Here is a 20,962-nt window from a genome sequence, read left to right as displayed (position 1 = left end):
AATTAAACATCGCCCGTCTTTCCCCCAAGCTATAGTTTGATTGCAAAGTCCATGTCGTCCTTTAGCTGAGGAGCAGCAGAGAGGTTCAGAGGAGCGGCGGTCAGGCGGAGACGAATGCTCACTCTGAATCCCAACAGGAACTCTAAGACTTTGTGTTCAGCGCCAAACAGCAGCTGAAAACAGGCTGAGACAAGTTTCCTGCTTCTGTTCCTTCTGCTCGGATCTTTCATGGTTTCATACGGCTTCTTCTGGTGGTTGACATTCACATGAGATGACCTCTAAAAGTGTTGATTTTAAAGGCAGCAAGCGATTGTGATTTCAGAGCCGACTGACAATGAGGTCAAATAAAAGCTTCAAAGACACTTTCTTTGAGCTGTTAGGGGTGGAAGTTTGGGTTTTATCATGAGTGTGACTTAAAGTTGAAAAGTTACTGTGTCCATCCATCCATCCATCCATCCATCCATCCGTCCATCCATCCATCCATCCATCCATAAATGTCAGGAGAGGACAAGCGACGGGGACATTTCTGGTCATAACAGCAGAGCCATAAAATACTCAATATCCGTGACACGTACAGGAAACGAAGAAGTTAACCCAGAGAGAGAAAGTGTACTGTAACAGCAAATCAAAGCGTCTGTCCACTGTGTTGAAGTCCAAACTGCTCCACCAAATGAAAATCTGCTCTAAGTTTGTGGACCAATCACTGGACAGACTTTATGAATGAATGAACTTATGAATCATAACAACATTGTTGACCCAAACCACGTTGTGAACTGTCAACATGAACTATTAACATCAAAGCGGGGATACAGGGCAGCAGGTTTTAATGAGACTGAAGCACTCATTGTTCATCAGTCCATCCTGAAGTTAAATATGAAGCTAACCCAGATCAGAAGTATGCTGAGGGGCCCTGACCTCCACCTCCTGTTATGAAACGTTACATCACATGTACTTATGTTGTCCTGTCCTTAACCTGTATGTTGCAAATGGAGCTGCTGTGATATTTTTCTTTCTTTCTAAAAACATCAAAAACAGAAGAATAACCAGAAAATGTTACGGTCAAGAAACTCTCAGCTCCATTCCTGCAAAGGAACTGCGTCTGCCAGTGCCTACATTGGTACTTGTGCGTATTTTAATGTAATTAAATGGAAAGTTCATATCTTTCATATCATTCAGATCTGTAACAACCGTATGATGTAAGTCAGAAGTTAGACTCCAGATATCTTTGGGGGTTTCTTTCATCAACTTCAACGAGACAATGCAAACAATCTCCTGCTGCAACATCATGGCCGCCCTGGATCCCCACGCACTCCCACCATGTCTTACACCTCAGGTAACTGAGTGACATCATCAGCGCATGCACAGTGTAATGAGATGCAAAGAGAACAAAGGCTCGAGCTATGGAGGCCGATTGAAACACCACCTCTTGGGCCATAGTTGGGCTGCCAATGCATTTGTACCTCAAGTTACATCACTGACATGATGTCATTGACAAATATACAGCGTGATGACATGCAGGAGGGAAGTCTGGTTCTTCAACTCTCCGGCTATTAAACTTGTTATTTTAGAACATTTTAAACAGGATCATTTATAAAACAAAGGTTCAAAGGTCAAAGGGACGTATGAAAAGGTCACGATGTTTTAAAATAAAGAACAGAAGATACAGACAGAAACTATGTGCATGTGAGTCCTCATGCAGAAACTTATTAAACACGCACAACGCAGGACTCATGAATCCTTCTCTGCAGGCGCTCTGGTGTCCCTTAATAGCATGTCCCTGTGATTGTATCTCATGACTGCATGGGGCAAATAAACCTGATTGATTAGAGGATTAACATCAACCTTGTGGTTATTGTAGTCCAAGTGTCAGGGCACACTTAAAGGAGGCTCTGAATTACAGCTGGGAGCAGGGCTGGGACTGTGTGCAGGCTCTCAGTAATAACACGCTGCCTCAGCAAAAGTTCAGTGTGAAAATAAAGGTTAAACGAGCAGCCGGAGACGAAGCATTCATCCCGTGCTGACTCAGACGCTCTGTGTTACTGCTGACCTTGGTGGCTGCAGGGGGAAAGGCCACTGCACCTGAAGACAGTCAATGCTAACCAGCAGCATGTAGTCCAGGTGTCATCACGTCTGGCAGGAGTTAATCTCTTTGCTTTTTTATTCATCAGTGAGTAGATATCTTCTTACAGCTGACAGTATGAGCCTGTTATATGGGTGCTGACTTTACCTTGTTCGATGAGCTGTTAGCTCTGATCAGTACTTGGATTTATATCGCTGTGGGTCTGAACCGGTCTCAGAACCCATCGGCGATTTTCCAACGATATATCCACTCGGAGTGATGGCAAACTTTTCAGGCATTCCAGTTTAGCCAGCTTTCAGCGATAAACGACTTCCAGCCCAGACGTCCTTCTCCGTGCGCTGCTTTGTTTACAGTCCAGTCAGCAGCTCGAGCAGCGACCCTGTGTTCAGATCAAAGGTAAATCCTCCCACAGATGTGTCTGCTAAATAAACGCTGTCATCTCTCGGTTCGTCCCATCCCCCGGAGGAGCGCCCGTTCATCTGTCTGTGCTGAGTCTCAGTCTCACTGTAAACAGGAAGTTACACAGAGGCTGCACTCTGGCTTACTGCAGCGGGATGAAGCCCAAACAGAAACAGATTCTCTTGTGATCGACTTTAATTAACGGCTCTTCAGTTTGCTGAAAGAACATCATGATGCAGATTAGGAACAACATGAAGCTTTGTCAGGTCTGTCCTCACAAGGAGAAGAACACTACATGAGACGGAGGGCGGAGCCATCGTTTATGATGCATTCAAGGAAGTCTGGAAATGTAAACGCTGAACGGCTTTCACAACACGGCGTGAAGAAGACTGTTGAAATTTACAGATGACCAGTCGACAACAGAGGACTGTTCCCTGTATACACCTCAGCCTGCTGATATGTGATTGGTCAGCACTACTCGGACCACACACCCTTCCTGTACTAAATTGTGGTCCGACTCATTCAGATTCTACATTTTCATTCAGTCTGTAAATACAGATTAGTTCTGAACAAACATTACACGTCCATTTAACCATCAGAAAATGTAAGTAAGTCAACATAGCCCTTTAACAGTGTGAGGATTTGCTTCTTTTTATATCACTGAGAACTTTATATCAAGTCTTTGACAGACTTCACCTCGGGCTGCGATAACTGCAGAGGGCATTTTTACAACTTTGAAAGATCTTATAGACAAAGCAATTGATCAAAATTCATTTGCACATAAAGCGATAATAAAACTTTGCTATTTGTTGCAGCCTTGCTCATTTATGCATTTTCATTCCCAAAGAGCTTCTACTAAGCAGCGACTGAAGCCATAAAAGACATAAAACTGCAGAATGCTAAAAATGCTGCTGTCGACACCATCGCTGCATTCTTCATGAGGCAGGTATGAGCTGGTCGTCATGACTCACATTAATCTGCTCTCACTGCTCACTGAGCGGGAAACTCAGACAAGCTCAATACGAACATTATGTACAAGCAGAATGTGACAAGCTGCTTCTGTTGCATCAGAGTCACTTTGCTGTGAAGCTGCGAGACAGATTCAGTCTGCCAGGGATTCCCTAATTCATCAGTCTATCAAACAGAGTGATTAACTGAACCTAACAGACGGTCCCTGCTCTGCATCCATATTGTTTCAGTTAAGTGAGGATGTAAAAAGATCTTTATGTGCAAAAGAGCAGAAGATTGAGTTCTACAGGATGAAGATTTAACAATGAACCAATCAAAGAGAAGCATACGAATTTGAAAGATATCAACATTCAACATTCAGAGGCTCATTATTTATCAGCAGGCTGCGCTATGCCTGGAATAATAATCATGTCATTTGGTATAAATATAAAGCAGCTGTCAGATGAGACCCTCACATCTCTGAAATGATCACTTAGTAATAACAGACTGATTTTGCCACTTGGACGTTAATGAAGGTAAAATAATGGGTTGTGATTTGGTTTCCATGGATCAGTGACCGACAGCAGAGAGTTTAGTTATCTTCACGGCATCAGGAGATCACTTTTTTTGGGGTGTTTTTTTCCCCCAAAGGTCGACATTAAATGTATAAACTTAGATCATAAACAGAAAATGTTTTATATACTTTTTGACATTTGGTTTCAGCAGACCATAGGGGTCGCGAGGTCTATCGAACCTTTGTTCTGGAGCTTTGTCAGAACCAGGCTGCGGTGGCTGCGTGCTAAGCAAGCCAGGAATGTATTCGAGTCCTTCTGGAAGATCCTCAGGTGTTCCCAAAACAGATTTATAAACTCTCCCGTGAATTCTGGGCCTCCAACTAGTTGGAAGTGCCAAGAAATCCTCCTAAAGATGGTTCCCAGATGGATCCTTGTCAGATGCCCAAAGCACCAAAGCCGGTGATCATCAGCAGGTTGTTTAATTCACCGTTTGTACTTTTATCTACAAAAAGTTAAGCACCATAATTGTTATTTAACCCACATAGTGTTGAGACAATTTGTCCCACCCACAGCAACATGAGTCATTCAGAGCAACTCCAGTGTGTGGACGGATACGTGACATGGTGAGTTCACTTGGCGTGGCGGTACGGAGTGATGGATGGGTCTGCAACCCAGGAATTTCAATAAGATCTCTGCAAGTTAATCAAGTAGTCTTTGTGCCACCACTAAATCAGGCGTTCACTTTCAGCACCTGAAGGGACATGGACATTGGCATTTGTAGAACGCGGCCTACAGGAACGCCCTCTTTCTGAAACCACCTCCGATTGGCAATTGACCTGTGAGGGGGCCTGGAGATTAAAAAGTAAAACTAATCATACAAACTGTTGCATGAGGATACCTTATCATAAGTGAGGGTTACAACGTAGATCAACTTGTAAATCTTAAGCACAACAGTCTTATACTTTGCACCAAACCGCCTCTCAATTTTACCCCATTCATGAACGAGCCTCCCAAGATATTTGAACTCCTTAACTGGCAGGAGCTGACTCCTAATTTAAAAAGAGCACCATTTTTCAGACTTTAACTTTGGCTTAAGATAAATCACCCCAGCGCGTGCTGGAGGTCTGATGAAGCAAACAGAAACACATCATCTGCATAGAGCAGAGAAGAAACTAGTAAAACGTGGTACTCTACAGGAGGTCTAGATATGTTGATCCAGGAGGGGCAACTATGATTTTCTGCTGGGAGAGTTTGTACATCCAGTACATTTGTTTTGTGGATTTGGAGAAGGCTTACAACCGTGTTCTGGGGGTTACTTGTGGGAGTATGAGGAACCAGGGCTGTTGCTTTGAGCCATTTAGTCCACTTAGTCAGTGGCCCAGAAATCGACCCGACAAACACTGCCTGATGAACGTTTGATAAAGCTTGTAGAGGCTGAATAAGATCTCTGCAGCAGCTCAATAACACAACATAAAAAGGTCTAATGACTGGGTCAATAGCTTGAGATAAATGAGATCGCTTGAGTGGCATTTGACAGAAATAAAAGTCCCTCTGGCATCCTTTAAGGCTCTCTGACAGTTTGACTTATGATCTTTCAAAATGTCACAAAGACTCCTGAACTATATTTAAATTCTGCTCTCCTGCATTCTCTATTTATACTCCACGAGTGGTCAGATGACAGGCTGAGGCCAGACGACTTTGTTTGGTTGGATTAAGATATTCAAACACAAAATATCTCGCCGTCCTGCATCAGCCCTCTGCACAACGCGAGGTGGTGATGACGGTTCTTAACAGATAATTAGCAATTTGTCGCGCTGCATTAGAAATACAAAGGAACGAACATAATTAAAAAAGGCTGTAACCTTTACTTGCTGGATCAATGCACTAGTAGGCCGATGTAGCAACAGGCATTGACAGGTATTGATAGACATACTGCTTGCTGTGAATATCAAGATTTGTTCTCATTTCTACAACCACAAAAATCCATTAGGCTGCAGTTTCTGACTTCACATCGTCGCTGAGGTGCTGCTCTGTTTCGCTGCCCTTCCTGTGAGGTGAAAAGTGATCGATAAAGAATGACAAAAGATATAACGAGGGTCAAATCAGGGGGTCAGCAGTGATCGGATGGAGGCGTGCATGCTCAGCTGCATTCCAGATTGAGTTAATCAGAGAAGAAGAGACCACAGCTTCTATCTGCCAGAGTTTAGAGTACTATTTGTTTAATATTTCAGAGGGCTGCATGGCAAGATAGAAGAAATGATCATTTCACTCTCAAGTGCATTAAGAGGAGTCTGACAGAAGTTAGATCAAACCAACCAGTAACACAAGAAAATGAGAGTCCTCACCGTTCTCTTTGCTCCCACAGCTGATTAAGGAATTCCCAGAGGGTCCACGCTCAAAGCCGAGGCCAAAATTGGCCCAGATAAATTGAAACTGAACTTAACAATTACCTGACATGCTTGGCTTAACTGAGAGAAAAACACTAATCAGGATTATTCTGGGTTGAGCTTATTTTTTGATGGATCCACAGCGTCATTTCACATCAATATTCAGTAGAAGAACGGGATCGGTATGTGCATCTTAAAGCTCATTTGGAGTGACTATACAACCAACAATTACTTGAGTACAATGTGCAGGTATTGGATTATAACAGTTATATTATCTTTGTGTTAAAATTTAACAACTAAATGCAACAGAATGCATGCAGATTTACAGGGAGGGGAGAAATAATTAAGCTAAATTAAAAAAAAACCACAAATAGGAAAATTGGACTTCTTTAGGCGACAAGTGGAATCAGCCCCCTGCTGGCCATTAGAGAGAATGCAGGTTTAAGGCTCTCTATCACTGGCTTTACAAACTAAAGGTCTAAAAACAGTCTATAGCTTCAAGCAATAGAGAAGAAAATGATGGTCAAGCTTGGTTCCTTTTTAACATCAGCTTTAAAGGACCAAGGACTGACCCCTGAGGAACGCCCCAAATCATCTTAGCCTGATCTCTGGGGCATGTTTGGACAAACACATGTCTCCTCCCATTCCCATGTCTTTCCCAGATGCCTCCTTTATATATGAGGTAAAGTTGGGCGCACAGCTTTGGTCCAATTCAGCCAAGAATTGGTTGGTCGACTTGGACTAACATTTTCTGGATGCAGCTTTCCAAATGTAAAGGTTTGCAGCTGTTCCTGCTTACTTGACTCAGGATCAAACTATAAAGGGAATTGAACATAGCATTTTGGATTGTGATACATTTAGGTTTCTGACTTCTTAAACACGAGCAAACTGCTCAATAGGTTAAAACGTATTTATCTCTTGTGTAGCATCGAGCAGTTGTAGCCCGGGATATATCATCCAATTCCTCCACTTATTCTGAAATAAATTGAATCGAGCAGAAAAGTGAGGCTCAGGACTGTTTATTGGAGTATAAATTAGGTTCAGGTGCACAGTGGAATCAAGACGTTGATAGAAATAGTCAGCTGGTTTTTCAGGTCAATTATTTTCTTCCAGTTCTCAATTGAAAGTGGCCATTTGCAATGAATTCAGTGGGTGAGAGAAGCTTTTAAACATACATGAACCTCAGCAACATTAATTCCCTGCCGGCTGTGGAATCGACAGTGTGCATCCATTACTGATTGTGTTCTTGACAAATGAAAGTCATTAATGAGCAGCACCTTGTATTGATGGTCACAATCAGCCTCTGGAAAGCAGAAGCGGAGGGCAGCCAGCGGGACGCCCTGGAGGACAGACGCTGGCTGTCAAATGAGTCTGAATCCATCCTGCGTGTTTACAGAGTCCAGCGAAGGCACCGTTTCATGTTTAATTTAAATATGTAGATGTGACTCGTTCGCTCCAAGCTTTAGTAACTGTTGCTCAGTCCCCTATGTTGACTCCATTGTTAATAAAGAAAAAACTGCTATTTTTGTTGCATGCATACCTCCACCATCTTGTGTCCTCGTGTGGGGGCACTTTTAGTATGCCAGACGTTGTACTTCTGATCATCTAAGATCCATTGTGCTTCGTTATGGACACTTATTGCTGCCAACTTGGGTTTTAAAGAAGCACAATGATGTTATCAGTGTGAAAACAAGATGGCAGCCACATCTGTCAAGTATTCTACAGCTGAAATCAACTAAGTGGAGAAAGTACAAAACCTCATCTAAGATGATGGTAGAGAAGCATCATATCATTTATTGATTTGGTTTGGCATACAAACTGATCAACAAGCTGTAACGCTGTTTTTATGTAAGCAGCGACTCGTTTCAGGGAACACTGGGACTTTAATATGTTCATGCAAAGTGAAAGCAGGGAAACTGGGAAACTTTGGGAAGAAACCAACAAGAGAATACATAATTATTGGATTTGATGGTCTGTATTCATTTTCATTATTTATTGTAATATGATACATTTACAGGATATATTTGTGTAGGAAAACTTAAAACATCCCAATAACTTTTTTTGTTTGTCGACACTTTCAGGCACTGAGTTTTATATTTGAAACGGGGACAGCATTCTTTACCAAACTACCCACTGTTCAAACGTAGGTCCTACTAATCCCAGAGAGCTGGGACACAGTAAAGACGGATACCAGATAAAAACTTTGATCTCACAGTTAGAGGTCAGTTTAGTTGTTTAAGCGCACAAAAAGAGACGAGAAAATGAAAATTCAGTTTTCCATTGATCATCATCAGTTGGTCACACAAGCAGAGACCAGAGGAACACCAGCCTGATCCTGCTCAGTAGATTGTGTATTGAAACAGCTCTCATTTTGCTTACTGAGATTGATAGGCGATGTCTCCTCCTCCTATGTGTATTTCCACTGATACACTGAGAAGTGATGCGTCAACTGAACGTGGCTGAAGTGAAAATAATGCTGTCATCTGCCAGTGATGCAAAAACTTGTCAAATTAAGATGAATGAGCAGAAGTCGTCCTCGACTTACAGCTTGCTAAACCAGATTACATCCGTCAGCCTGACTGCGTGCTCACAGAGCGGCCGAGCGGAGGAGACAGGAAGTGACTGTCTGTCTGTCCTCAAACTATGAGACAGCAGGTTATTCAGGGTGTGTGGACAAACAACAGGGAAGTGACAGAACATGATGTGGTTTTAATTACAAGTTCTATAAGACCTCCTGGAAACAGATTTACAGCTAAAAAAAATCTTTTTTAACATCCTCTAAATGTTGAATAAAGACTCTTCAAACAACAGATGCTTCCAGGGTCGGGGGTCATGGACAGCTCTATTCTTATCTCTATTCAAGTTTTATTTTTATTCTTAGTGGCACCAGTTTACATGATTTGCATGCAGAACCTGTCAATACTCTCTCACTGCTCTGCATCCTATTCAAATGTTTGTTCTTTTAAAAATGAGTTTTCATGAGTTTCTGGATTTTATGGACGTGCAAAACTACCAATGTGTTCCATTCAGGCCACAGAGCCTGCACGTTTTTATATGGATAAACTTCAGATACCACTTCACATTACAGCTAACAGAGCCAGTACTTTTATTACTTTAAATCCACCACAGAATCCGTCACCTGTAACAACACCTCAAAGACCCGGGTCAGCTTTGTGTTGGCTCTGGAATCACAAACACTTTAGAAGGGCAGCTAAACTTTTGTTTACAACCTCAGCCCACCATCTGAGCGGAAGAAGATACGTAAGGGGAAATGCCCAACGAGGTGTCCATTATCAGGAATGTATGGCCCAATGGAGGCCAGAATGGAGGATGGTAATAGAAACGTCCACTTGTCTATTTGGGGCCAAAACAGTGACGCATCCTGTTACTGTTGTCTCAAGTAGTCTACCAAATGTAGGGCTCAACACTACAGAGAACGTCTGTCGGTGTGAAACCATTATTGACCTCAAACGTTGTAACTTTCCATTTGCAGTTTACTGCTTTTGTGCTTTTAGAGCTTCAGTGTTTGTCCTACTTTAGGTGAAAATGTTGTCTGCATTCTTTGACATCTATTATACACGACAGTCAGAGTAAAAACAAGCATTCTGTTTCTATTCCACATCATATATTCATTTGCTTTTATCCAACCACAGAGTCATTTCTGAGAGTCAATAAGTTCAACTTCCGTCCTCTCGTTACAGAGCGTGCTGCCAGCCCAGTGATGGATGTGTTGGAGGCGATGATTTGGTGTGTTAATTACTCTTTGGTAATAAAATAATTAGCTGCAGTTACAGATGAGTGATGACCGTCAGACACTCAGCATCTGGAAGGCCATCAAGGTTTAATTAGTTGGTGTATCAATCAAGGTCATACAGTCGTCTTTATGTGCATGAGCAGCTCAAACACCATCCGGCCCCGTGGATAAAAGAAGCTCTTCAGATCCACTTTTCACCTCTCTTTAAACCTCTTCTGAATGCAGAGGACACGGACACGGAGCCGTTTAATCCTCTCCTCTTGCTCAAAGGATTGTGACGAATGTTTCTTTAAATCAATTCCTCCCACAAGTTGAGAATACAAATCTCTTCCTGTAACCGTGAATACATCATGTCAGACTCAGTGCAGTCCATGTTCCCGTCTCACTTTTAGTCTCTTTTGTTAAAGCAGAGGAATGATCCATCAAGCAGAATTTACTCAAGTAAAGAATCTGTGTTTTCTCATTAATGAAACACAGGATGCAGAATTTATGCATCGAGTCCATTTAAAAATCCAATATCACCTAAAAATGATGAACAGTTGACCCCAGCACCACCGGCCCAGCCATCAGAAACCCTCTGATCTATCACCGCAGAAACTGAACATATGGAAAACTCATTTTCTTATCAATCAAGGTGGAGCAGATGAAAGGAGTCAGAGAGCTCATGAATCAGCCGCTCTGATGTGGGAGTGAGGATACGCCTTAGTGAAGCATTATTTACACAAGCTGCTCACGCTTTCTGCAGCCTTTGCACACTAAGCCACCTCAGCCTCACTGATTTATGTGCTCTCACCTTATTCCAGGTTTTTTAATGCTTTTCATAATGGCTACAGTTTTTCATGGTCGAGCGGCTCAATGCACCGCTGGACTCTCATTCCAGCTCTCCAAAAATACTCACAGCAAATTAAATTTAAGCACCGAATCAGGTTTTGTGATTTACTCAGAGTTTTAACTGATGAGGCTTGTGTTTGTCCGTTCTCTCAAACTTTCTGACTTCCTGTCTCTCTGATGCAGCGCATTGGTTCCTACTTAAGATGCACAGTTTATAAAAGTTTATACTTTCATCTGGTCGCTGTAGCTTTCACCCAACATACGAGGAAATGGTTCCTTTGTTGCGGACTGTTTTAAGCAGCGCATTAAGATTTAGATCACAATCATGATTCATGTCTCCACATGGTTTGTCCACAATTACTGCATTGAGATCCATCACATCACAGGAAGCACTACCATCATCCGTCAAGCTTTATCTCTGGAAAAAATCCCCACTCCAAAAGTTCCTTAAATCAGCATCTCTCTCTGTACATGTCATGGCCAGCCCCAATCCACATGTGAGCCATTAAAACCTCCTGAAAGTGATCAAGAGGAAGACGGACGGTCACCAGCCATCGAACAACGCCGAGCTGCTCTGAGAGCGGCCGAACGTCACCAGCAGCTCTGTGACAGACATGTGGAGAGCATGCAGAGAGGCATGAACGCTGTGTAACCAGGTTATTCCACCAAACACTGACCTCTGAACTCTTCCTGAGTGAAAACAAGAGTGTTCTGCTGTTTAAACAGGAACATGAACTTGTTTTCTTTGCATTATTCAGCTCTGAAAAGAATCGTTTTTGTATCATTTGGTTTGTTAACCCGTCGACATGTTCTGCAAATAAAAGACCCGAATGAGGAGATTTGATTTGGAAGCAGCACAAATGTTTACAATAAAACAAAAGTTCATTTTACACAAACACACTTTTGCAGTGGTCTCAGTTTTTTCCGGAGCTGTAATTAAATAAAATACGCTCACTAACGATGTGAGGAAGAACAAATGTATTTATCAATGTTGAACAAACGCTACTCAGTTCCTTCCTGCAGAGTTCTGCTTCCTGTTTTATAATTACACTGCATTAATAAGTGGCGAGCAGCAGTCGAGTTAATATTCATACTAATAAACTTTATTCAAAGTGCAATTTTCAAAATCCAAAGTGCTTCACAAGGAAAAGAGAGAGAGAAAATACAACTGAACTTAGGTTGAGTAAAAGAATGACTCTGAGATTAAAGTGTGTTTAAAGAAGAGACCTAACTCCTGGAGATGCCCCTCCCTGACCTGTGGAGGTCAGGCCAGCTGAGTCAGACGGGATGTGATGGCGTGCATCAAGTCGATCGATTCCTTTTCTAGGGAAAGCAGGAGATCCGGCGGCCCGCTGCATAATGGAAGAGCGGCGACGAGTTCGCAGACTGCTGAATTTGCATGAACACGACTCAACCTCCACTTTACGCCAGTAAGTGTACGGCAGCGCACCAGACTCATGAAACTCACGAAACTCAGAGCAGACTGTCAAACTCGGGCGTGTCGACTCTAACTCAGGCGGACCGTTCAGCTTTAATACGGTATGTGACCAAGTGGTCGCAGCATTACCTTCACAAGGCTTCAGTGTTCTCAGGACCACAGACCACAGCCAATCCAAGGCCTCCGAGGAGCTGGTGGACGAGCTCAGCTCCATTAAGGAGGACTACCACTGCTAGAGGGAGGCAGACCTGTCAGGGGCAGAAGAGCATCTGCCCCGAGCTCAGAGGAGGGACGCTGATGAGCTGCACAGCAACGTGGACGACTGGGAGGAGGAGACCACTGAGTTCTTTCAACTAGAGTCCCCCAGTGTTTCTGGGCACAAGCGACATCTAGACATCATTGGCTTTCTTCCTTGTTGTTGTACTTCCTGTCTTCATGTGTTTTCCCGCTTGGACTGTGTGCCCAGCCCTTCTTGTATTTACCTGTGCCTGATTACCCTCTCCTTCCTGTGTACGTAGTCTTCCCTGTTTCTGTGCCAGTTTGTTGGTTTGTGTTTCCCTTCGTAGCTGCACCAGTGCTTTCACCTGCTTGTCCTCCTTGTTTTGGGGGTTTATGTCTTACTTGCTCATCATGGATTCTCAAATCAGCCTTCTTGTTTATTACATTTATCAAGCCTGCTTCTGGGTCCTCTTAATGGTGTCAGTTTGGTGGCGACTGCACGGTTAGCTAGCACGATGGCTGAAGAAGAACAGAGGAGTGAGGAAACGGAGCAGCACTTCTGCTCTTTTGGTTTCAGGTGTTGTTTGAAACTTAGCAGAAATGGATTGAAACTGTAAGTTAGAGCTAATGAACACTTACATATTTGTTTATCTAGCGGGCGTCAGATGGTCATCGCAATATTAAACGATGTTGCCGCACGCCTTCCTCACATCGTGCAGGCCTTACACACTCGCTGTAGTTTGTTTTACTCCAAACAGATTCAGTCTGAAGGTCTTCTCTTGTAATGAATGCAGTAATACTCAGGTCTTTGTAAGCGTGCAGTTTCTGTTAATCTCCTCACTGATGAAACAGATTTTACACATGTGCTGACACTCTGTGGTTTCTCTGCTGATGACGCAACCCTCCCTGTCTGCTCCCTCCAGCCCCCTCCCGCACGATGAGACAGATCCACTTCCCCACAGAGGCACATTAACCACCAGTGCACGTCTGAGCGCTCCATTTTTATTTTTTAAAGCGCGGCCTCTCCCGGCTCGGCTCTCAACAGGATATGAAAGATGAGGAGATCACAGACGGAGACGGGCTGAGACCCAGAGCAGACACAATAGGAGCGATGGCTATCAGCGCAGCCGGGGCCCGTGAGCCGTTGGTAATTCATGACGTACCAGGAAACTTATTTAGCCGCGCTCATGCCTGGGCCATTATTGCAGACAGCAAATAAGCAGCAGGGAGGAGAACATCAGTGCAGATGGGTGCACTCGCTTTCTTGAAGGAGAGGCGGGGAAACAGAGCAGGGGATGATGAAAGGCTAACAAGCTCTCAGCATTAGGAAACAGATGCAGTAAGTAGAGGGAAAGTGTAGTTTCCATTTCAACATCTCATACTTGTTCAACACAGGATGTCGTTTACGTCCCCACATCTCTTTTAAGATATATTTTAGTCCCCTGTGAAGTGTCCTCTGAGAGTCAAGCCCCAAAGATCCTCAGAGGAAAGAAGAACACGTTGATGGTGCTCGTCTGATTTAACGTCTGTCACAAACCTGATGTCACATTAACGAGCAGCAGCGGGTTATATCAGTAAATCTACACGCTCTGATTGGTGGAGTCAGTCACACTACAGCACTCAGGCCTGGAGACAAAAATACTGCACACGCTGGGGTTAAAAACATACAATCTATATATCTATATTTCTTAAACCATGTTTCCTCTCACCGAGATGTTTCTATCTGGATTTTTGCCTCATATCAGCGTTATTAGTATCCTCTGTTGACATTGTCCCTGGTGCCTGTGAAGCACTATGCTCTGCTCACAATGGTTTAACTGTGCTCGAGAAAACATATTGACTTGACTCGAAAAAATATGGATCAGGGCAATGACAATGGAATGGTAATGGACTGTACTGCTCTAATATAACACTTTTTCTAGTCTTCTGACCACTCAAAGCTGCGTTTACACTGCATGTCACATTCACCCATTCACACACACACATTCACACACTGATGTTAAAGGCTTAAGTGCCAATCTCCAATCAGATCTATGGAGTATTCAGCATTCATACGCCATTTAAAGTGATAATCTGGAAGATGTTCATGTAAATTAACGTCTGTTAAGTCTCCATCTCTCTCTGCATGAGGTAACACAGTGGTGACTGAGCCAATGGCCCACAGATGAAAGCCTTTGCATTTACAGTATATATATAAATATATTTACATATATGGATGTGGGTGTCTGTGGTGACTTTCGCAGAAAAAATCACAAGCAGCGCCCAGTTAGTGACGCGTTTCCCATCAGCCAGCAGTGGTTGGTCTGCCAGAGAGGGTAGGCGGAGCTAAGCGGCTGCTTCTCCGCTCTCTGCAAGTGTTGTGAGTAAACAGTAATCTACTATGGCTGAACAAACAAAGAAAAGATGGATGACTACAGATACAACTTCAACAAGAAGTGAAAATCCAAAGAAGAAGAAACAAACTCGACGCTCAGATGAAGCAAACAGTCTGAAAAGGAAAGCGACCGTCAGCCAGGAAAATCAAGAGTTACAGCCGTGGACGCCATTGGGTGGCGCCCACGAGAACAAAACGGAAATCTTTGAGATTGTCACTTTAACGCAGGGTTAGTGTAGAAATAATAAAACAGTCTATAAATAATAAAACATGGCATTTGTAAGGTTTCGATTACAACATTAAAGGAACAAGCAGTTTCCTACTAACGTTTTAGTTGCTAGATAAAGTCATTGCAGAAAAAGCTAAGCTGTAATTTTTCTACTTTGTCAGTAACACTTCATGTGTCCCCAAAAGTTCCACTGGTCAAATCTTTGCCTGTAAAACAAAGGCCGGAGAAAGACTTGCTTTTTAAACTCGCGTTCCCGACCGTCTGCGTCATGACTGTAACTGTTCACATACTTTGCTATGCACTACGCGGGTTACTGGAGGATACCTCTAGAGGGCGCACCAGAGAGCTCAGGCTGGAGTAATTACACCGACGCTATCAAGTAAAGGCAAATTACTGATAATTGTATGTGCGGGATGTAAACATGGAGTCACTCTGGAGGTGGGACAGAACACACCGTCAGCACCGACCCTGCTCCGTCTCTCCGACATGTTCCTCCGTGCTCGGACGTAACGCTCCCGGACTTGTTTCCGTTTAGTTTTGCAGGTTTCCACGTCGACTTCTAAAACAGAACGTCTCTGTCTGCAGCTGTTTGACCGGCATGTTTGTCTCTGTGCAGCGGCAGAGCAGCTTTAAGAATGCAAATATTACTTCCAATTGTAGAAACATGAGAGGAAAATGCGTGTGGGACTAAAGCAGGAAACGGGGTCATTTCTGAGAGTGAAGGTGATAAAATGTAAACTTTGCAAGTGAAATAAATGTTTAGAACTAAACTAATGAGCATGTATGTTGGCACGTGTGGTCAAACATGATTCATTTGTGTTTCTCCTGAAGACAAACATGTAGTTTATAACAAAGTGTGGACGTAACGAGCCTGAGGTTCAGACGTTGTTGTCTTTTAAAGGTCTTTTGTGTTCTGTGTTTGCTGCTGCTGTGTTTGTCCTTTTATTTATCATTGTTTTCTAACTTTTGGTGTAATTAAAGATCAAAACAAATATCTATCTCAGTATCAAGATGAAGATTACTGTTACTGCATCCCGTAAATAACGTTCTGTGTACACACCCATATCTCTAAATGAAACTGTAACTGTGAAAACACTTTCCTCAGACTGCTAACGAGCTGAAATGATGCACATCCATCCCGTGATTCTAACAGCTTTAACACTGAGCAGGAATTACAAAGCACACACCTCCCATTCACAGCCTCTGATATTCACAATGAAAAATACGGTGAACAGCCTCAGTTATACTCACAGAGCTCTGCTTATTGATCCGTTACAGAAAGAGAACCGAGGATGATCAGTCATTTGCCTTTCAGTGATGGTGTTGGTATAATTACTTCTTTTCCTGGCAATAAAAAGCATTAACTAATACAGATACAGATTTATGTTGGACCGCACAGCCATTAGATTCTGGGGCTACTTTTTCCTGTTAGTCTTGCAGTTATACATTTTAACAGCACTTTGCAGGAAGAACAAATTAACACTGAACGGCCCTAAAGTAGAAACATTTCCCGTTTGTATTGCTGATCATATTTTCCTGCTAACAGCAGCTTCCAGTAAGCCGGAAAGAAAGATTAAGTACTGTTTGTTCTGTTATTATTTACAGACTATCTTTGTGCCGACATGTAACTTTACAATGATCATTCTTTAACAGAGACAGAAGGCGGGAGGTTCAGCTTTAGACTCTCTTCAAATGTCAGTATGAGTCCTGTGATGTCGCTCGGCACGCGTCCTGCGTCTCTGACACATTACAATGTAAAAGCTCACAAATGTGTGGTTTCATTCTTAAAACAATCTCTGGCTTTCAAACGTCACACAATGGATGTGTTTGTAATGTTTTAGGACAATAATGGAGCTCACTGCACACTGGAAGAAGATAAAAAAGGCTTTGGCTGGAAAACGATGGATTTATTGTTGTTCTCTACAGATGTTGGTCTGTGTTGTTTGTCTGTGTGTGGAGGACTGGAAAGCAAACCTGCGGCCTGCATGCTGGAGGATCTTCTCTGTCTGAGGAGGTGAGCAGACCTCCTATCCTCCACATGTAGATGCAAAACAGTGGAAACTCATTGGACAACAGAAAGACGCGCTGTTCCAAGTGGCTCAGGAAGCCCGACTGATCCGACCCCACCTCCACCCGACACGGTACCTTTGACTTCTGCAGGAGCTCCTCCAGGATCCAGAACAGGAAGCACGAGTTCTGATACTCGTCCACTGGAAACTGCTCGAGCCCTGAGCTCTCCAGGCCCTGAAATGAGACATCAACATTTAGGCTGCAGCTTCATGATCACGGCTGACCGATAACAAAGTTGAACTCTAAAGTGAAGATGGAGTCTGCATGTTCTCCCCGTGCACGCGTGGGTTCCCTCCGGGTACTCGGGCTTCCTCCCACAGTCCAAACACATGCTCGTTAGCTTCACAGGTGACTCTGACCGTAGGTGTGAATGTGGCCGTGAAAGGTTGTCTGTCTCTGTGCGTCAACCCTGTGATTGACAGGTGACCTGTCCCGCCTCTTGCCCAATGACAGCTGCGACCCCCGCGACCCCGAACAGGATAAGCAGTATAGATAATGGATAATTGATTTACCATATATTTCACCTTATAAGCAGTTTTTTTAGAATAGGAGCTTAAATTCAAAGTCCTTCACAGACATGGCGGCTCGTCTACTTTCCTTTACAACCTCGATCTGCTGATTCAACCAAACCCTAAAGGTCTCCTTCCTGCAACGTAACGGCTTCCTTCTCATCTTTGGTGTTGACTAACTGCATCGTGGCTCTCTGCCATCCTGGCTCCACCTCTGAGCAGCAGCCTCCACATGGCAGCTCTGAATTCTCACATGGTGGACATGTCAGAGCTTCCTACAACATCCTGGAGGTCAACCAGCACAAATGACGTCTCCACTGGGAAATGCAGCAGCCAAGCTGGAGAAATTAAAGAAGTCCTTTTAACTACATGAGCGCCTGGCTATTCCTGATCCAAGAGGCGGTTCAATCCGAGCAGGAGACAGAAGTGAGAGCCCGGCAGAAAGCATGAACTATTACTCAAATAAACACTGAGGTAATCCTTCAGGGATGATAGATTGATAGATGATGTAACATGCTGCAAATACGCGCAGAAGCTATTTAACAAAAGATGACGGCAGAGAAATACGAGGTACAAGGTGTGATTGTTTTCAGAGCGCACACAAGTCGAGTTCAAAGCTTCGATACGCAAAACACTACAACCCCAATGTTAATGATTCAAATAAACAGAAGCTGCTGGATTCCTTCCAGGCTTTGTCTCAGTGTCTTTGTAAATGTGTGTGCGCTTGATTTAGTTGCATGTGAAAGTTTGTGTGTGTGTGTGTGTGTGTGTGTGTTAGATGTCACAGAGAAAAACAACCGCCAGATGGCTGTCAGGTATTCCTCCAGGCTTAAGCTTTCAGAGAGCTGACAGAATGTGACAACAACACCCCTTAACCCCGAACAAACACCCACGCAAACACACACCACTTAGACCCCGTCAGGTGTGGGTCACCTGGCTCTTTGTTCTGGAGAACTACATCAACGTTTTCTTTATAGCTCACAATTCACTTTTTCAATTTGGCCAGTGTGAAACGGTTTCTTCAGCAGCTCTCAGATTATTAAAGACAGACTCCTCCTGCGACACGATGATGATTAATGATTCAAAACTGTGATCGATAACATTTTCAGGCTCTCTGCACACAATGTCAGCCTGTGTTAACTTAAAGGCTGCTGAGATTTTAAGCTTCTGAATGCTTATAAAGCTTCTATTTCCCTTTTTATTTTACCACCAGCTTTTCTATAAGCACCACGTTTAGCTTCTTCAAATCCTACACTGAACCTCAGCGCTGCGTTCAAAACGTCAGGGAGCTTTGGACACTAAAGGAAACTTAAATAGAGACGTGAAGGAGCTGCTATTACATGTAAACCATGTTAGCCTATCTGCAAACCCTCTGGCTGTTGTTTAGATCTCCTTTCCCATGCGGTGACAACGGACTGCATAGTGCTTCTAGTCTTGTGACCACTCAAAGCACCTTTACATGTCACATTCACCCTTTCACGCTCAAATACACTGATGGCACAGGCTGCTAAGTACAGTGCCCAACTGTCAATCAGTCATCACATTTACACACCAACGGCTCTGCCACCAGGAGCTACTTGGGGTTCAGCCATCCATGTGCTCCGCACAGATTGGGGGAGGAGTCGGCCAACGACATCCAAGACGGGATTTTTATCTCCGTGTATATAAAGAAATCTGTTGTTTGAGGAAAAGCTAAACTGATGTTAGACGTGAGGTGATGGGTTCTCCCAACGACTTCCAAGCTCCGCCCATTTTTCTGCAGTGTTTCAAACAACATATACTTTACATACATTACTTATAAGCATTCACTATCTTGTGCAATATTTCTTTTCATTATTATCATATCTAATAACGTTTAATGTCATGTCCTATCTTTAGATTTATTATCAGGTGCAAAATAAGATTTATCATTAAGATGATATTACTTCTAATTATTACTTCCAATTCAACTGTCAGTGTAACTGCCATTATTACTTTTCTACTTAGTACTATTGTTATTCTATTATTTATTATTATATTATTATTATTATATTCTCTTTGCATGTAACACATCAACACTTTATTTTTATTTCATTTTGTATTATTCTTATTTTGAACGGCAATTTTAGAGTTTCCTTCAGGATCAATAAAGTCTGACAGTATTTTATCTTACATGTTAGACTGTTTATAAGAAGTTTTCTTCTGGGTTTTTTTGGAACCAGAAGTGACCATATTTGGAAAAGAGGTTGGGGGTAGAGGTTAGCAAAAGCTAGCCCTAGCTTGGCTAACAAGATGTATCCATAACTCTGTGTTCTAAGCTCAGTCTGAAAGGCAGCTGGAAGATGTTCACCTCTCATCAGAAAGGCGTCTTCAGTTCTGACTGGTGGACGGAGCTAGAAACAGAAGCCTGTCGGTCATGAGTATGCTAACAGATGTGTAATCAGGGGTGAGTTGTTAGCCTGACCTATGAACCCTTTCAGTGTAACAGAACGCTGAACAGCATATTTTTTGGGGTTCAAATGTTTGCTTGTCAATCACAGGTAGCCCCGCCCTAAACCCTCCCCTCTTTCTGGTCTGTGTGACTCTACATGGGAGCATCAGTGACGAAATGAACATCATGCTGTGTTGTGAGATTGAGACCATCTCTGCTGGACATTAAAAGTAATACAGGATTCAGACACGTCTGATGGTCACACACTGCTGCAGCGACTGTCAACAAGACGGAGAGGACAGATTTCATGTGAGTGAGCACGAGGCGTTAGACTGCAGTGTGACGTGAATCTGTAAATCACCATTAAACAAGTGATTATCTGAGCTCCATCCACGCACACACTCTGGATGTCCGGACGTCGTGTCCCCCTCCAGCACATTTAAATCACGTCTTACCTCCCAGCCTGCTCGGCTGATCCTTTTAAAACCCAAAACTGGAGAAATGTAAAACTAAATGAAGCTGCTGCTGTGGGAATTAAGGTTTATTTCCTGTAGGATTTACTATATTGAGAAAGTGATTTAAACAGTGCACATCCTATTTGCTGGCTTTGCAATTGATTAATATGCAGATTTTCTTGTTTGACACCAGGAAAGCAGCTAAAGCTCCGAACACACGGGAGGTTTTCAGTTTTAAGGTCTCAGCAGCGTTCGGATTTCAGACATAATATATATATAAAATATATGGGCTCCTATAAATGACTGTATTGATCATTAACTGATCTTTAAGTAGTTCTTTTGAT

At 43.1% G+C, this 20,962-nt stretch overlaps 1 protein-coding gene across 1 annotated transcript in view; it reads right to left on the bottom strand.

Annotated features, from left to right (window-relative positions):
• Nucleotides 1-11,458: 11,458 nt before the first annotated feature.
• Nucleotides 11,459-20,962, bottom strand: part of mei4 (meiosis-specific, MEI4 homolog (S. cerevisiae)) — a 64,524-nt gene continuing 55,020 nt past the window's right edge. Inside the window, exons 6-8 of the mRNA XM_069685349.1 lie at nt 17,149-17,407; nt 11,592-11,604; nt 11,459-11,517 (exon numbers count right to left, since the gene is read on the bottom strand). Of these exons, the coding sequence (XP_069541450.1) occupies nt 11,459-11,517; nt 11,592-11,604; nt 17,149-17,407 (331 nt within the window). The remainder of the gene's footprint in view (nt 11,518-11,591; nt 11,605-17,148; nt 17,408-20,962) is intronic.

Source organism: Semicossyphus pulcher, unplaced genomic scaffold, assembly GCF_022749685.1.
Source record: "Semicossyphus pulcher isolate SPU_LCO1_2020_fin unplaced genomic scaffold, fSemPul1.0.p SCAF_11, whole genome shotgun sequence".
In the NCBI taxonomy this organism is placed as follows: Eukaryota; Metazoa; Chordata; class Actinopteri; order Labriformes; family Labridae; genus Semicossyphus; species Semicossyphus pulcher.
The sequence above is the reverse complement of the archived record's forward strand: the minus strand, read 5'-3'. Positions and strand labels throughout refer to the sequence as shown.